Source organism: Heterodontus francisci, chromosome 17, assembly GCF_036365525.1.
Source record: "Heterodontus francisci isolate sHetFra1 chromosome 17, sHetFra1.hap1, whole genome shotgun sequence".
In the NCBI taxonomy this organism is placed as follows: Eukaryota; Metazoa; Chordata; class Chondrichthyes; order Heterodontiformes; family Heterodontidae; genus Heterodontus; species Heterodontus francisci.
Genome location: NC_090387.1, coordinates 65950760 through 65969946, shown reverse-complemented (window position 1 = coordinate 65969946; position 19187 = coordinate 65950760). Strand labels below are relative to the sequence as shown.

Below are 19187 nucleotides of genomic sequence, written 5' to 3'. Positions count from 1 at the left end.
CAGAAAGTTTCAACAGCCAGCAGAAATCGATGATTGTGAGCTTGTTTATAAGCCCAAAACCTTTATCCGTCACCCCCACAAACCTGAGAAGGATAGAAGGTGGGAGGGTGAAAGAAAGGCAAGTAGCCGGGGACAAGAAAGGACAGCTGGGAACGTTCCGGGATCTCCTTCTCAGGCCAGAGAGGAAGAAGCTGAGCATGGAAGTGAGGTCCGCAAGCCGTAAGTGTTACCATTGTCACAAGGTGGGACACCTTCGTGCAGAATGCTGGAAGTTGCAGGGTAAACCCACGGAACTTATTGGGGTACACAAAGCCAATGTACAGAAAGGGCCCTGACCGAGAGTACGGCAGATCAGGCTGTAGCTCTGACTACAGCTGTAAGACCAAATACAAAAACCAATGTGAGTGCAGGGGTTGTGAATAAGATACCTGAGAGTTATAGGGAATTCTTGTCAAAAGGAAAAGCAACTCCCTATCCCCTAAGTGAGGCAGGTCAACTGCTGGTTATAGTTAGGGATACAGCAGCCACCCAGAATCTTTTGCTGGGAAAAGGCACAACGTTTCCAGAGAGCACACTGAATGCAAGGTTTTAGTGAATGGTATTGGCGGGGAGTATATACCCATACCTTTATATCGGGTGCGCCTAGCATGTGACCTAATGTCTGGAATGGTAACTGTCGGTGTTGTCCCTAGTTTGCCAGTAGACAGAGTTGACTTACTCCTGGAGAATGATTTGGCCGGAGTGAAGGTAGTAACATTTGCAGTAGTCACGGCAAGACCAAGTGAAGTTAAAGAGACAGAACAGTTGCAGGAAAAGATTCCAGGAATTTCTCTTTCATGTGTGGTAACCCAAGCAATGGCTAAACAAGTTCCATTGTCAGACATAAAATTGGCACCGCAGTCAGATAGCTCAATATCCAAAACTTTCTTTGAGGATTTGGATAATCCGAAGGAAATGTTTAATAAGTCTTCTCTGATCAAGGCTCAGCAAGCCAATCCAGTTAAATAAAGTGGCACAATCATCTCTAACTGAAGCTGAGGCAAAGGGAGTTCCAGAAGGCTACTATATTGTAGATGGGATTCTGATGAGGAAGTGGAGACCTCCTCGCAGACCTGCAGATGAAGAATAGACGGTTGTTCACCAGATAGTGATACTGCCCAAGTATCGCCAGGAAATATCGAGAGCGCATGAAATTCCTATAGTGGGACATGTGAGAATCCAGAAGACCAATCACGTATAAGTCGACATTTTACTGGCCAGGTCTTTCCAAGTACATGATGCAGTTTTGTAAAACATGCCATATGTCCCAGATTGTGGGAAAACCGCAACCTGCCATAAAGCCAGCACCTCTAATTCCCATACCAGGTTTTGGGGAATCATTTAGTAGGGTGTTGGTAGACTGTGTAGGACATTTACCAAAAACAAAAGGGGGCCACCAATATATACTCACTATCATGGATATGGCTACTCGGTTCCCAGAGGCCATTCCCTTGAGAACAATTTCTGCTAAGCTAGTGCTACAGAAGTTAACCCAGTTCTTCACTAGATATGGATTACCAATTGAGATTCAGTCAGATCAAGGTTCCAATTTTATGTCTAAAATTTTCAGGAAGTTATGGGTAATTTGGGGAGAATTGAGTTAAATTCTTCAGCATACCACCCACAGACACAAGAGATTTAGAAAGGTACCATCAGACCCGCAAAAGGATGATCAGGGCATGCTGTCATGAATATCCCCATGATTGGGATAAAGGGCTAGAAATTCTTTTGTTGTCCACTAGGGATTCACCTCATGAATCTACTGGTTTTAGTCCTTTTGAATTAGTTTATGGGCATGATAAGAGGTCCTCTAAAACTAATTAAAGAAAAGTTTTTAAGAACAGAGGGATGAATCCTCTGTGCTAGATTATGTATCCGTCACGGGAGCTTGCAAAGTGACTCAAGAACACCTTAAAGCTTCCCAAACAACCATGAAGAAATGGCCAGAGAAGCACGACAAGACCCGAACATTTCAACCAGGGGATGAGGTGTTATTACTGCCTTTGCAGGGTGAACCGCTGAAAGCACAGTTCAGTGGTCCATATAAAGTGGTCAAGAGAATTGGTAAAATAAATTATTTAATTAACAACCCAGATCGCCAGCAAAAGAATCAGCTGTGTCATATCAATATTTTGAAACAATATCATCGCCGGGAGGAGGATAAGCAAGCACAGGTATGTCAGGTAGTAGGGACAGAGAAGGATGAAAGGGATAGCGAAGATGAGGCAGAAGGAGGCCTAGACAATTCTCAAGTTGAACCTCCTTCTATCTGGTTCGTTAATACTGAATTGTTAGGGAGATTGGACACTATGCTTTCATATTTAGATGCAGAACGAGAAGACCTAACAAGGCTACTCACAGCATTTAAAAGAGTCTGTAGGGATAAGCCAGGATGTACAACCTTAGTTACACATGATGTGGATGTAGGGGAATCCTTTCCTATAAAACAGCATCCTTACCGCTTAAGACCAGAGTAACAGGCCCAGGTAAAAGGAGAAATCCAATATATTTCAGAAAACCACCTAATTGAACCCAGTCAAAGCAGCTGGAGTTCCCCAATAGTATTAGTGCCTAAACCTGACGGTTCAACTAGACTCTGCATAGACTACAGAAAGGTTAATGCAGTAACAAAGACAGACTCCTATCCAATTCCTCACGTGGAAGACTGTATTGACAGAATGTGCAGTGCCATGTTTCTTACAAAAATAGACTTGTTAAAGGGATACTGGCAGGTGCCTTTAACACCCCAAGAAATATTGGCCTTCATCATTCCAGACAATCTTTTCCAATGCTGAGTGATGCCAGTCGAGCTAAAAAATGCCCCAGCCACATTTCAGAGACTAAGTGAACCAGGTGGAAGCAAGTTCCCCTCCAAGTCACACACCATCCTGACTTGGAACTATATCACCGTGTCGTTTCTTTTGATGAAGTGCTGGTATACAGCGACACTTGGAAGGACCACTTGAAACAACTAGAAGCTCTGTTTAGAAAATTACAATCAGCTGATTTGGTAATAAACCATGCCAAAAGTGAATTTGCAAAAGCCAAAGTAACCTACCTCAGACATATAGGAGGGCAAGGACAAGTGTTTCCAAGAACAGAAAAAGTACAGGCATTTGTGTAGTTCCCTACCCCCAAGACGAAGCAAGAAATCATGAGTTTTTTGGGGCTGTGTGGTTTCTACCGCAAGTTTGCACCAAATTTTAATACTATAGCTGCTCTACTGACAGATTTGCTACAAAAAAAGAAAACCAAGGTAGTGTGATTAGGGGAGCGCCAAACATCTTTTGAGAGTCTGAAAGCCATTTTGATTAATGAACCAGTGTTGGCTTCTCCAAATTTCACTAAGCCCTTCAAGATAGCGATTGATGCTCATGACCTGGGGGTCGGTGCAGTCCAGTTACAAGACAAATGAACCAGGTATAGAAAGGCCAATGGTATACTTTTCCAAAAAGCTAAAGCGACATCAAAAAGATATTCAACCGTGGAAATGAAACACTGTTTATTATTGGCTCTTCAGCATTTTGAAATCTTTGTCCGCCACGACTACAGAGAAACACTGGTATATACTGATCATAACCCCCTAGACTTTGTGGAAAAATTCAAAAACCAGAATGCCAAAATATTCCGATGGAGTTTACTATTGCAACCTTATCACTTAAAGATTATCCACCTTGCGGGGAAAAATAATGTAATTGTGGACGCTTTAGCTAGATTCTAACTTTGCGTTATGTTACGGCCAAGGCGGGAGGAGTGCACTGTTAATTCAGTCCCACTTCTCCACATGTCACAACATATCAATAAATTTTCCCACTTAGCGAAACAGCCAATTAGATACTCTATTTTTCCCCAGAATAAAGCACGCCAACCAGGTCTCTTTAATAAACAACAAAATTATCCATTTATTATAAACCAAGTCTTCACCAATAATGAATATATACGCAAATTGAAATATTAAAGCCACGTATTTTTATCCTAGCCCTCACACACATACATCCAAAAATGATTAACCAGGGGAAAAGGGGGGAGTCTTGTTTACAGCTGTTACAAAGAAATAGAAGGAATAAAAAAAACTTGTACTGAATATGGAAGTGCTTTGCTTTGGTGAGGTGTCCCAAAGTCAAATAGTTGGCTGCCACTATGCCTACCCAAACAGACTGGAAAGATTCAAAGAAATTCAACTGCACAAAACTTCACATCAGTTTTACAGCAGGTGTGCAGTAACAGAGGTTTCAGTACTCACACATTCGATGCAAGGTTCATTTGAAGATGCAAGGTTTCTGCAAATATTCAGGGTTTCTTCAAAATGCAGGAGGCAACAGTACAACTTCATACAGACTTTTGCTTTTCAAGGGCAGGGATTCATCAAAGAGAGGTAACAGTTTTATTCTGAACTCCTGGCAGGTCCATAAACAAATCCCAACTGCCTCTTTTAGTCCAAAAACCAGCATCTTTTAACAGTTCAAAGTGAAACTAAACTTTTTCCAAGCAAGTCCCATGGTAATTATAAATTCTGCCTTGGCACAACACAGAATAGCTCTTAGGTCAAACCTGTTTTCAGATAAATACCGGTGGGGGGTTTGACTTAGGGAAAGATGTTTACAAAGAAGTGACAGGTCAAGATTTATAGGGGTCAGGAGGTTTGACTCTTGTGACATTGTTTTTGGTTTGACTTTGGACAGTGAGTTAGTGATATGGATAGTGTTAAAAAGACAGTTGGAGAAAACCTGCCAAGGGAGCAAACCCCAACTCAGCTTCTTCCATCTCTTTAAAAAGCCTGTCAACTTTTCCATGTCTTTAAGAAGTGCTGACAAGCATGTGTAAGAAACTGTCTGAAACCCCTGCTGCTGCATTTTTCCTGGATAGCCTGCCCAAACTGATCTTCAACATCACCTGACAAGAAATGTTCTAGAAAGATCAGTGACATCCATCCATGCATATTTGGGACACCAAAACAAAACAAAAGGACATCTGACATCTTTCCATATCTTCTCTTTTTTCTTCAAGAATTAGCAAGTATTTGGCCAAAGTATTCTTTTTGTGTATTTTTTTTCATAATAGAGTTCCAAAGAGTAAATATCTATTTTTTCGGTTAACCAGTACATGCGTGCATGTGAGGGGCTAAGGTAAATAGGGAACTTTTATATTTCAATCTATGTGTTAATGCGTTACATCATCACTGGTTCAGACTTGTTTTGTAATAAACTGATAATTTTGCTATTTATTAAAGAAACCTGGTTAGTGTATTCTGGGAAAAAAATAGAATCTACGATTGACCGCATCGGTAACTGGGAAAAAGTTTAAATATATGTTGTGACCTGTGGAGAAGCGGAACTAGAAAAAAAGTGCACTCCTCCTGTCTCTGTCGTAACAATCCCTGAAGTATTTTTTGAGGATTATGTTGCTTTATTCAGTGCCCTCTGCTATACATATTTGTGAATGTCAAATATCGGGACCTGTGCTTGGCTCTGATGAGCTCCATGACAAAATAGATTGACACACAGTTTAGGATCATACACAAGACGACACTTTAGTAAGGTGTCAGAGGGGATCACCACCTTTAGAACAATCCCAGAATCAGTCATCCCTTTTAGGACAGAAAGGGTAGCGACAGAAAATTAGAAAGGAAAAAAAAAAATTGAAAAATAATAAAAGTTGTTGATCACAGATTTTTAGTACTGCTGGGGAGTAATGCAGTTGATGAGCATTAATGTAAGAAGATAAGAGCATATGAAATAGAAGCAGGAGTGGACCATCCAGCCCCTAGAGTCTGTTCCACCAATTAACATGATCATGGCTGCTCTACAGCTTCAACTCCACTTTTCCGCCCTCTCCCCATATCCCTTGATTCCCTGAAACATCAAAAATCTGTCCATCTCAGCCTTGAATATATTCAATGACAGACCATCTACAATCATCTGGGGTAACGAATTCCAGAGATTCACAACCCTTTGAGTCCTAAGTGATTGACCCGTTATCCTGAGACTGTGTCCCCATATTCTAGATTCCCTAGACAGGGGAAATAACTCCTCAGTGTCTATCCTGTCAAACCCCTTTGGAATCTTGTACGTTTCAATGAGATTGCCTCTCATTCTTCTAAAATACAGAGAATATAGACCCAATTTACTCAGCCTATCATAGGGCGACCCTCTTATTCCAGGGATTACTCTAGTGAACCTTCGCTGTGCTGCCTCCAAGACAAATATATCCTTCCTTAAATATGGAGACCAAAACTGCACACAGTGCTCCAGGTGTGGTCTCACAAAAGCCCTGTACGACTGTAGCAAAACTTCCTTATAATTGTACTCCAATCCCCTTGCACTAAAGGGCATCATGGTATTTGCTTTCCCAATGGCTTGCTGTACCTGCATACTAACTTTGTGTTCCTTGCAGGAGTACACCCAAGTTCCTCTGAACATCAACATTTATAAATTATATGCCTATGACGGAAACCACAGCTGCCAAATGGAAACATATTAATTTTGTCAGATGGAACACTACTTGAACCCTTTAGCAGGACATTGCACCGAACTTGTTTTAAAAAAAGACCACAGAGTTGGACAGCTGAAACATGGCTGCATATTTGCATTCTGAGAGACAGTTGAATAGAGAGAGGCAATGGGAGTGCTCACTGACTCAATTAACAAGACTAGTCTGGGCAATCATAATAATCAACCTTCTTTGTCTGTGTAAGAGCCAGAACTCCACACCCCACTGAGTGTGACTGGAGAACTTTGAGAATCAGCAACCTTCGCAGAAGATGCCATTTCAAACAAAGAGCTAGTCACATGACTTACCTACTGGCCATACTGGGAACTGTTTGAATTTTGCTTCACAGGAAGGTCTGGGGCAGACTGCAATTTGAAGACAAAAAAGAGAAGGAAGGTCTCTCCCAGTCTCTCTCTCTCAAGCCAAGTCCCAGGGACCCACAGAAGCAGCTTAAGCCTCAAGACAGAGGACATCTTTAGCCTTCTGGTACCAGAGAAGCAAGTTTGAAAGTGTGCACTGGGCCTCAGCGAGAACAAGACCGCAATTCCAACCAAGGACTTTACAGCAAAACTAAAGACAGTAACTGAATTCCATTTACTACTTAAACCTCCCCTTTTAATTCTTTCTCCCCCTCTGTATCTATTTGTGTGTGTGTTTATCTCAGTATGCATGCTAGCTTGGTTGCGTCGTGTAGTTCAGTAACTTTAACCGAGTTAGAGTAATCAGGTTAATAAACTTACATCTTTCTTGTTTAAACCTGAGAAAACTTGTCCGGTAGGCTCATTTACAATTACAATCATAGAGCAATGAGCAAAGACTCACTGGGGTGTTAAGATTAAAACACTGTTTTAAAAGATAAACCCTGTTGCAGCCAAACCAAGAAAGGGGCAAGAAGGGAGCCCGAGACTCCTTCCTCACCCAGTCGCAACATGCCTTTTTAAAAAAATTCAGTTTTTCTATTCTTACGACCAAAGTTAATAACCTCACACTTCTCCACATTATACTCCATCTGCCACCTTGTTGCCCATTCACTTAATCTGTGTATATCTCTTTGCAGCCTCCGAGTTTGCATTCCCATCTGCTTTATATCATCAGCAAACTTAGATACACTACTCCCGGTCTCTTCGTCTAAGTCATTAATATAGTTTGTAAATAGCTGAGGCCCCAGCTCTGATCTTTGCAGCATCCATTAGTCACAGCCTGCTAACTTGAAAATACTCCATTTATCCCTATTCTTTGCTTCCTGCCCGGTAATCAATCCTCTATTTATGCTAACATATTACCCTCAACTCCATGAGCCCTTATCTTTTGCATGAACCTTTTGTGTGCCACCTTAATTAATGCCTTTTGGAAATCCAAGTATACTACATCTAGTCATTTGGTAGTACAGAACTTGAGTACTGCTGAAAATAGAGACATGTCAGCCGAGCGGATCGTATCAAAAAACACGTCGCTTCCGCTGTTCGCAACGGGCAACGTACAGGTCGTACCCAACCAGCCCATGATTGCGAAACTCAAAACAGTGCCCAACATTAGATGTGATTCCGTGATTGGACAATATTTGCTAAATAATCCTCAGTGCACTACAAATTACGCTGACAACCAATTTAAGATTGTCAGCAAGGCTCACAGTGTACAGCATTTGCGTGTACTGGAAGCTATATATATATATATATATATATATATATAAATAAATATAAATAAAATATACACACACACACACAGGCCCTGTTCTTTGCAGACAGAAAGAACATGTACAAACATTGCACCTGCTTCAGCTAAACAAAATAAAATAAGTGACAGCTATTCGCTGGTTCATTCCATAGGGCAATGCCTTGACCAAGCTGCCTGGCTTAAATTTCAAACAAAGCTTTGCAGTTAACTGTCAGTCACCGTAAACTGGTGCATTCTCCATGGCAACGCCTCTACCGATCACAGTTCACTGGCCAACCAATCAGCACTCTCTTCTCATACAGTATAAAGTTGTTGTTTTCCCTTAAATTGGTATTCTTGCAGATTGTCCTGTTGAGCGCAAGATGAAAAGTTTCGACAACATGTCTCTATTTTCAACTATACTACATCTACTAGTTCCCCTTCATCAACCCTACTACTTACATCCTCAAAAAATTCTAATAAATTTGTTAAACACTATTTCCCTTTCCATAAACCCATGTTGACTTTGTCTGCTCATACTATGATTTTCTAACTGCATTGTTCAGACTTCCTTAATAGATTCCAGCACTTTCCTGATGACTGATGTCAGGCTAACTGGACTGTAGTTCCCCGTTTTCTCTCTTCCTTCTTTCTTGGATAGTAGTGTTACATTTGCTAACTTCCAATCTGCTGGAACTGTTCCAGAATCTAGGGAATTTTGAAAAATCATAACCAGAGCATCCACTATCTCTGCAGCTCTCTCTTTTAGAACCCTAGGATGTTGGCCATGAGGTCATGGGGATGTTAGATTTTAGTGTCTCAAGCTTCTCCAATATTTTTCTCTGCTGATATTAATTAGCTTAATTTCCTTACTTTTTAGCCCCTAGGTTACCTTCTATTTCTAGTATGTAACTTGTGTTTTCTGCTGTGAAGACAAGACACAATATTTGTTCAAAGTCTCTGCCATTTCCTCATTCCCCATAATAATTTCTTCTGTCACTGCTTCTAAGGGACCAACATTTACTTTAGCTGCTCTCTTCCTTTTTATATATTTGTAAAAGCTTTTACAATCTGTTTTTATATTCCTGGCTAGTTTACTCACATATTCTATTTTTTCCCCTTTTTATCAAATTTTGATGTCCTTTTGCTGGTTTCTAAAACACTCCCAATCCTCAGACTTACGACTATTCTTTGCAACATTATAAGCCTCTTCTTTTAATCTAACACTATCCTTAACCCCCTTAGAAAGCCAGAACATTAGAATCAATGTCAGCAATGAATGTGCAACATCACATCACTTGTGCTGAATCACACAAGGAGTCCAATCAGGAACTTGCAAACATATGAAAATGATGGACAAGAATAGATCAGTTGACCTATTGTGCCTGTCCAATACAGTCTTGTTGCAACTAAGACTCCTGACTTCCAATGCCCCCACCCAACCACAGCCACTTTTTTTTTTAATTCCCCACTTTGCTTTTGCTGAAAAGGTAAAATATAGGAAGGCCTCACTGCTTAATGTTAGAAACTAATAGATCTGCCCTGAAAAAAAAACTGCACTTTCAAACTTCCAAACTATCTAACCTTTGGCTCTCCATCCCTCACGATATCTCTAAGTATTGATTTACTCAGCCACTCCCTCATTTCCACTTTCAAGATCTCATTCCTGGGAAAAACCTTACAGTCTCCGATCCCCATCATTTCTTCTGGTATGGTTCCCAACTTTGCTCCCTTAAGTACAAATGATACATATTTGAGCATACATGGCACTAGATCTAGCTCAACCACACAAAACATTACTGTGCCTGGTTTCATCTGCTAAAACCATCCCCATTCTAGATTCAGGACAGCAAAGATAAACTCATGTTCCTTTTCTCTACTACAGTCTCTCTTGGCCTCTAACAACTCGTGTTAGGAGCTCATGGACTGCTTTGTCACCAAGATAGAGAGCATTGTTCAGCTGCCTTTGCTCCTTCCCCGTGCCCAAAGCTTCCACTGTAGCCCTGAAACCACTTCTCTTTCATTGCCTTTGCTTTTTTCAAGTTTATCTCAGTCATCAGACCCTCCTGCTGCTTCCAAAACCCCAATCCAACTGAACTCTTGACTGTCTAACCTGCCCCCCCACCAAATGTTAGCTAATACTGTAAATGGTTTCCTCTCAAGCACTGTCCCCCCTCACTTTAAAAACCACTATCATCACTCCCCTCCTTAGAGTCCAGCATCAACCCCTCTTTCCTCACCAACTGCTACCCCATCTCCAACTTTATTTTGCTTTCCAATTACCTTGAACGTATTGCAATGTCCTAGATCTGTGTTTTTCTCTCCCACACCATTTGAATCCCTCCAAACAGAATTCCGTCACTACCACAGCATCAAAGTGGTCCTAACCAAAGTCACAAAACATTCTGTGACGGTAACCATTCAGTATTATCCTTTGTTAACCTCTCTGCAGCCTTTGACGCAGCTGGCCACACCATCCTTCTCTAACATTTTCTTTCTGCAATCCAGCTCCATGGTTCCACTCATCTATATGATTGTAGTCAGAGCATGGCTTTACTTCCCATCCCCATATCATCATCCCAGGAGTCCCCCAAGGACCCATCCTGAGACCTTCTTTTCCTCATTTACATGCTGCCTCTTCCACAGGTCAGCTTCCACAGATGTGCCAATGGCACCCAACTCTACCTCTGTGAAACCTCTCTCAATCCCTCCACTGTCTGTGTTGTCAGACTGTTTGTCTAACATCCAATCTTGGATGATCTGCATCTTTCCAACTCAACATTAGGAAAACTGAAGTCATTGTTTTCAGCCCCTGTCATAAACTTTATACCTTCAGAACCAACTACGGTCCCCTCTCTGGCCACTATCTCAGATTGAACTAGACTGCACTATCTCAGGATCTTGTCTCACCCTGAGCCTAGCTTCTACATCTGACATTATTTCCTTCACAAAGACTATCTACTTCAACCTCCTCTGCCCATCTGCTGCTGAAATCCTTATATTTGCCTGTCGCCTGCAGACTCAAATACTCCAATGCGCCATCCTCCATAAATGCCAGCTCATCCTCAACTCTGCTGCACATATTCTATGCCATACCATGTTCTGATCGCCCATCACCCTCTTTCGCACTGACCTACATTGGGCATCACCAATGCCTCAAAATTTAAAATTCTCATGCGTGTGTTTAAATACCCCCATGGGCCCCCTCTCCCCACCCCTGTAACTTCTTGCAGACTTACAGCCCCATCCTGAACTTTCCATCCTTCTGATCCTAGCCTCATCTGCACACCAAACCCGCCCCCAACACCCCCCCCACCACCCTTCAAGCCAGCATTTACGGCCATGCCTTTAGCAACTAAGGTCCCATTCTTTAGATATATTTCTCTAACCACCCCCCTCTCCCGCTTTTCTACCCCTCTCCTCCAAGATCTTTCTTAAAACCCACCCCTTTGATCAAGCTTTTGGTAACAGCTCCTAATAACCTTCTTGGCTAAGCATCTGTTTCTTTCCTGATGCCTTAGAATGCTGCTCCATGTGAAAGGTGCAATAAATGCAACTTATTGTTGTAAACCGGAGAGCTCCAGAATGTTGAGCTAATCGCTCTGAATTGCCAAACAATCAGAGAGATTCAGGCAGGTGGCCTGAAACAAAAAAAAGTCAGTAAGGAATAATCTAAGTCAAGATAAGATCACATTTCACTTCTTCCTTCTTTATCTTTTAGAATTTGATGAACCAGAAGTAGAAGAGAAAAGCACATAGAATAGTTGCTAATATCAATGTTGATATAGGGTATTTACATACACGTAGCCCTGCTGGGAAGTTCTGGTGCAGAATTTGACAATTTGAGAAGCAAACAGATTTCTAAATATATGTTAACATTTTTGGAAGATCTGGAGCAGAAAATGTGCATTGACAGTCCAGTTGTAAAGACTGATTTCCATCTGCTAGAATTTGCTAAACTATTGGTTTGTATTTCTCCGAATGTTCCTGTGTAGAATTTATATTGGCAGCTTGCAAAGGACTAACGATTTTGGCTTCCTTATTTATTCAAGCAAATCATAGCATAATTACAGTAAGTAGGGCAAAGACCATTCCTCCCCATACTACAAAGATACTTTACTGTTGGGGCCACAACATTGGAGGTTAAACTCTTGACTTCCGTATTCGTCAGCTCCTTTTAAATTTTTTTAGCAATTTTTGAGTTTATATAATTTAAATAAATAAAACTTATTTTATATTACTAATATAAACTCTGTAAAATGCTGAAATTTACATGTGTACAGCATTTTCTGTGTTTTAGCAAAAATTAGAATGTAAATAATTTTCTGGTCCTTCAGCATTGTGCATCACTGAAGTAATGCTCAGATGCTCCAGCCAATTGTGGTGTGGCTGTCTAATCTAAGTGAAAGCCAAGGGCCAAATGAGCCTGGTCAGAGACCCTTTGTGCTAGCTGCCTCCATTGGGCTGTGCTGAGCACCTCGTAGGCCTTCATATCCAATTATATGGGAATGCCATTGCCTTATTGGCTTAATAAGAATGAATATGAAACAGTAAATGCGTATAACTTGAAAGGGCCCTAACTGAATTAGGCAAGTCAATCCCGTATGAATGGATTATCATCTGCCTCTCTTTATATGGAGGACACCACCAAGATTTCAAAGAGCAGATCATCACAGGATTGTATTTTAAACTGCCCATTCGTGAAAGGGGAAAAGTAAAAGGATCTGGGGAAGATCACTCAGTATTACTCGAAAGAATTCCATTGATGTAAGCAAGATTAATCAAGTCCTAGAATGCATATTGAAGGCAACTGATTTTAAACTGTAATAAGTTAATTGAGATTTGAAATAATTGTGTGTACTGTACTTTCAATGTGCCATTGATACATTTTAAAGGGGTTACAGAAGATGGTCTAGGACGATTCTGGAATTTATGGCTCTGACTAATGGGGAAAGACTTGTAGAGCTGGACTTACTTACATCGAAGAAAAGAAAGTCAAGTACAGACATCACAGTATTGAGAGGCATTGATAATGTAAATGGTAGCAAACTAAACTGGACTATGAACAGAGAAGTGCAGAACATGTAACTTGAACAAGCCTCAAGAAATTAGCAGATTTTTTTCCTACAGAATAATGGATACAGATTCCCTGTTAATACTCAATTAACTCAGAATTTCAGGTACAGCATGCATTAGGTAAAAGAGAATATTTACAAGTTGGCTATTTTTTATTTATAATGCAGTATCTGTGTAATACAGATGATGATCAAACTACCTATATATCGGAAATTACTCCATCCAATTTCTATGAGGACAACTCCCTCACATAGCCACAGCAGATTATCATCATTGATTAAAGTAGGGTATTTCTTCACTAAGTCTAAAGGAAGAAAATACCAGTGTACTTCTTCTTCAGTATCCAACAGTGGCGTGTCTATCAGTCCTAATGGAGCTTTATCAGGTAATCCTAAAACAAAGCAAAAAAAATTGTCTTATTTTTCTTGAAACAAAAATATATTTCCTGTCGGTACTTACCACATTTCAAAATATTTACAAACTTTAGTCTTTAAACAGCTTTGCGGGGCCTTAATGGTGAATGTGAAACAGGGATGTGATATGGAGCCACAGAGGCTAGCAAGGTCCCAGGTTGGATCCCTTGTTGTGCTGAGTTTGTTGACTTAGCTATTGATTTCCTTGTAAAACTCCTTACTCTTTGTAAAACCATAAAGATAATTCTAAGCAGACTGAATTGCTGAATGAAGACTCTGCCAGCAAAATATGAAGTTGACGGGATACCAGTGTGACTTACTACAATATTTTAAAGTTTAGTCAGAACTGAAGAGTGGCCACTATAAGTGGTTTTATTCGACAGGGTAAGCATGGTTGCAATTGTGATCTTGTACTTATGCAGTCTTGTGCCACGGAACTTTTTTTTCCTTAAAATGACTATGTTTGAAGTGAAGTAAAAAAAAAGAGATGTTACTATTACATTGGAAGCTGAGGTGTTAATGCTAGAAATAGCAGCCTCCACTGTATATTTCCCTCCAGGCTTGGTTTTACATCTTAATGATTTTTTTATTAATAAACAATAAATCAGACAGAATAAAGTTATCTGCATATATTTTTAAAATTCAAATAAGCAATTCTAGTCATCAAAGTAGCTTTAACTTAATTAGTTTTTGAATACAGGCATTTTCCATTCTTCCATAGATAGATCACTGTGGCCTTCCAATTTGAACCTTAGTGAGGAAGTACAGCTACCATTTTAATTTGAGATATCAATAAAAGGAAAAAAGACAGAATTCTCAGTTTCTGTCAAAACAATGTGCTGAGGTATGCTCACCCCATCAAGGTTGAGGAGACTAGTTCTTTCTTTGGCCTCCTTATCTCGAGAGACAATGGGTAAGCGCCTGGAGGTGGTCCGTGGTGTGTGGAGCAGCGCCTGGAGTGGCTATAAAGGCCAATTCTAGAGTGACAGGCTCTTCCACAGGTGCTGCAGAAAAATTTGTTTGTCGGGGCTGTTACACAGTTGGCTCTCCCCTTGCGCTTTTGTCTTTTTTCCTGCCAACTGCTAAGTCTCTTCGACTCGCCACACTTTAGCCCCCCTTTATGGCTGCCCGCCAGCTCTGGCAATCGCTGACTCCCACGACTTGTGATCAATGTCACAGGACTTCATGTCGCATTTGCAGACGTCTTTAAAGTGGAGACATGGACGGCCGGTGGGTCTGATACCAGTGGCGAGCTCACTGTACAATGTGTCTTTGGGGATCCTGCCATCTTCCATGCGGCTCACATGGCCAAGCCATCTCAAGCGCCGCTGACTCAGTAGTGTGTATAAGCTGGGGATGTTGGCCGCCTCGAGGACTTCCGTGTTGGAGATACGGTCCTGCCACCTGATGCCAAGTATTCTCCGGAGGCAGCGAAGATGGAATGAATTGAGACGTCGCTCTTGGCTGACATACGTTGTCCAGGCCTCGCTGCCATAGAGCAAGGTACTGAGGACACAGGACTGATACACTCGGACTTTTGTGTTCCGTGTCAGTGCGCCATTTTCCCACACTCTCTTGGTCAGTCTGGACATAGCAGTGGAAGCCTTTCCCATGCGCTAATTGATTTCTGCATCTAGAGACAGGTTACTGGTGATAGTTGAACCTAGGTAGGTGAACCCTTGAACCACTTCCAGAGCGTGGTCGCCAATATTGATAGATGGAGCATTTCTGACGTCCTGTCCCATGATGTTCGTTTTCTTGAGGCTGATGGTTAGGCCAAATTCATTGCAGGCAGCCGCAAACCTGTCGATGAGACTCTGCAGGCACTCTTCAGTGTGAGATGTTAAAGCAGCATCGTCAGCAAAGAGGAGTTCCCTGATGAAGGCTTTCCGTACTTTGGACTTCGCTCTTAGACGTGCAAGGTTGAACAACCTGCCCCCTGATCTTGTGTGGAGGAATATTCCTTCTTCTGAAGACTTGAACGCATGAGAGAGCAGCAGGGAGAAGAAAATCCCAAAAGGTGTGGGTGTGAGAACACAGCCCTGCTTCACGCCACTCAGAATAGGAAAGGGGTCTGATGAGGTGCCGCCATGTTGAATTGTGCCTTTCATATTGTCATGGAATGAGGTGATGATACTTAGTAGCTTTGGTGGACATCCAATCTTTTCTAGTAGTCTGAAGAGACCACGTCTGCTGACGAGGTCAAAGGCTTTGGTGGGATCAATGAAAGCAATGTAGAAGGGCATCTGTTGTTCGCGGCATCTCTCTTGTATCTGACGAAGGGAGAACAGCATGTCAACGGTCGATCTCTCTGCACGAAAGCCACACTGTGCCTCAGGGTAGACGCGCTCGGCCAGCTTCTGGAGCCTGTTTAGAGCGACTCGAGCAAAGATTTTCCCCACTATGCTGAGCAGGGAGATTCCACGGTAGTTGTTGCAGTCACCACGGTCACCTTTGTTTTTATAGAGGGTGATGATATTGGCATCGCGCATGTCCTGAGGTACTGCTCCCTCGTCCCAGCACAGGCATAGCAGTTCATGTAGTGCTGAGAGTATAGCAGGCTTGGCACTCTTGATTATTTCAGGGGTAATGCTGTCCTTCCCAGGGGCTTTTCCGCTGGCTAGAGAATCAATGGCATCACTGAGTTCCGATTTGGTTGGCTGTATGTCCAGCTCATCCATGACTGGTAGAGGCTGGGCTGCATTGAGGGCAGTCTCAGTGACAACATTCTCCCTGGAGTACAGTTCTAGGTAATGCTCAACCCAGCGGTCCATTTGTTTGCGTTGGTCAGTGATCATGTCCCCTGATTTAGATTTGAGGGGGGCGATCTTCTTGATGGTTGGCCCAAAAGCTCTCTTAATGCCATCATACATTCCTCTGATGTTTCCGGTGTCTGAGGCCAGCTGAATATGACTGCATAGGTGTTGCCAGTAGTCGTCTGCGCAGCGCCTGGCTGTTCTTTGTGCAGTGCTTCTGGCTGCTTTAAGTGCTACGGATGTTAACTCGCCGGGGGCTTTCTTGTAGTTCAACAGTACAATGCGCTTAGCGGCTATGACAGGTTCCAGCTTTTCAACATGAGATTGAAACCAGTCTGCATTTCTCTTCGCACGTTTGCCGTAGGTGGTCAAAGCTGACTCATAGATGGCGTCTCTGATGAGGGCCCACTTGGTCTCAGCATCCCCTGTGGGAGTGTTTTGAAGGGCTGTTACAAGTGAATTTAGAAATTTTTGTAACAGCTGTGGATGAGAAATTCTGCTCGTGTTGATGCACGGGTGGCCCTTCTGCTTGGAATGATGCAACTTCTTTGGTCTGAGTCTAACCTTGCTGCACACCAGGAAGTGGTCGGTGTCGCAGTCCGCACTGTGGAAGCTGGTTTCATAGAATTACATATTAACTACAACACAGGAACAGGCCACTTGGCCCAACTGGTCTATTCTGAATTTTAAAGTTTATGCTCCACATAAGTCTCTTCCCATCCTACCATATCTAATCCTGTTAGCATAACCTTCTATCCTTTTCTCCTCACATGTACTTACCTAGCTTCCCCTTAAATGCACCTATCTATTGTTCTCAACTTCGTCATGTGGTATCAAGTACCACATTTTAACCACTATCTGGGTAAAGGAGTTTCTCCTGAATTCTCTATTGAATTTATAAATGACTATCTTATATTTATGACCCCTAGTTTGGGATCATAATCCTTGTGGATTTGCCACAAGCAGAAACATTTTCTCTACTGTTATGAGGATTTCCATTTTTGTATTAAAACTTGGGATTCAAAATTTTTAAAAAACTGATAACGATTTCAGTGCACATTGAGACATCTGGAAATAGCTGAACTTTATGCGTGTTTTTTAAAAGGAAGTTCAACAAAAGCAGGTAATTTCAAGGAAACCAGTAAGGGGGGGTTGACCTCAGAGCTACCCTTTGTGTGACAAGGGAGAATTTATGACTTGGCATGTGACTGGTTTCTGCAAGGTTTTGGTTTCACTTTTGAACTTTAAAAGCCAGTGGACTTGGACAAAAGCAGGCAACTGGAATTTGATTTTGACCTGCCTGGAGATCAGAAGAACAACCAGAAAAGTATACCTCTCCGTAAAGAATCCTTGCTCTTGAAAAGCAAAAGCTTGTACGAAGTAGTACTGTTGCCTCCTGCATTTTCAAAGAAACCCTGAATTTGCAGAAATCTTGCATCTTTAAAAAAGACTTTTGCATTGAATGTGAGAACTGACACCTGTTGCTACAACCCCGATGGAAGACCTATGTGAAGCCTTCCACCGTTGAAGTTCTTTGAACACCTACCCATCACAGGCTGTTCATCAACCTTGCCTGGAAAAGACTTGGAGTGGTATCCAACTATTTGACTTTGGGGCACTGCGCCAAACCAAAGAACTTTCTTCCAGATCATGGTCTAAGTTTTTTTATTTCTTTTATGCCTATGAAACAGCTGTAAATCAAAATCCCTTTTTTTCCCCGGTTAACCGGTTTTTGGATGTATGTGCATGAGGGCTAGGAAAAAAAAGGAGCTTTAATATCCCAATCTATATTATATGTTATTGGTTTCAACTTGGTTTTATAATAAAGGTATACACATTCTACTGCTCACACAGACGTTCCAACTCATCTGCATTGTTCAGATGGCACCCACATTTCTAAATAATTAATAGTGTGCACACGTTACCCACAAGCTCCAGAGTTGTGGGAATGGGTAACAGATACCAGTATGTGATTAGTCAGAAATGGAGGCATAACTAATAAGTGGGAAAGATGGACATTCAGCTCACATGCAGCTTCTTAGGCAAAATAAGTGCCACCTTGGCAGCACGCTCACCTCCAGTTCAAGTTTCATTCTAGGGTTTGACCGCTTAATGCAGGATATCACAAGTGTATGAGATAGTATTTCACTGTTAAAGGTGCTGTCCTTCGGATGAGATGTTAAACTGAAGTCCCACCTCAAATAGACTGGTAGTATTTTGTGAGAAGTGCGGGAGTTTACATGGCCAGTACTTTTCTCTCAATCAACACTACCAAAAACAGATTTCACCTACATAACAATGACTGCATTTCAAATTTATGTGAAGCATTTTAAGTCAAGCTAATTGACATAAGCCGTTATATAAATACAAGATCTTTCTTTCCTATCACCAGAAATAAATTATCTACTTTATTGTTGAAGCAACTGCTGTACTATTGATGATAATAAAATTCTCCAGACAGAAGTATCTTTATGAAGGTTTTAACTACCTGTGAATGCTGGACTTTTAATTTGGAACTCTGAAGGTTTACTGTTACATCTTGTTCTCCAATAATTTCTGCTTGTTCTTTTAGTGACTGGTACATCTTCAGGTCGTATACGCAAATGATGCTTACTTTCTTTCATATTATCCAAAGCCTATTAAAACAAATTTACATCTTATAAAAGTTATCAGTCACAATAAACATTTCTGCATATTCTCATGAAATAGTTTTACCAACAATCCCTTGTAATTTAACAGTTACATTTTTCCCTCCACTCAG

General features: G+C 41.5%; 1 protein-coding gene across 1 annotated transcript in view; it reads right to left on the bottom strand.

The window, feature by feature from the left end:
• LOC137378594 (BTB/POZ domain-containing protein KCTD19-like) overlaps nucleotides 1–19187 on the bottom strand; it is a 121405-nt gene that overhangs the window by 94529 nt on the left and 7689 nt on the right. The window contains exons 3-4 of the mRNA XM_068048895.1: nucleotides 18915–19062; nucleotides 13457–13648 (exon numbers count right to left, since the gene is read on the bottom strand). Of these exons, the coding sequence (XP_067904996.1) occupies nucleotides 13457–13648; nucleotides 18915–19062 (340 nt within the window). The remainder of the gene's footprint in view (nucleotides 1–13456; nucleotides 13649–18914; nucleotides 19063–19187) is intronic.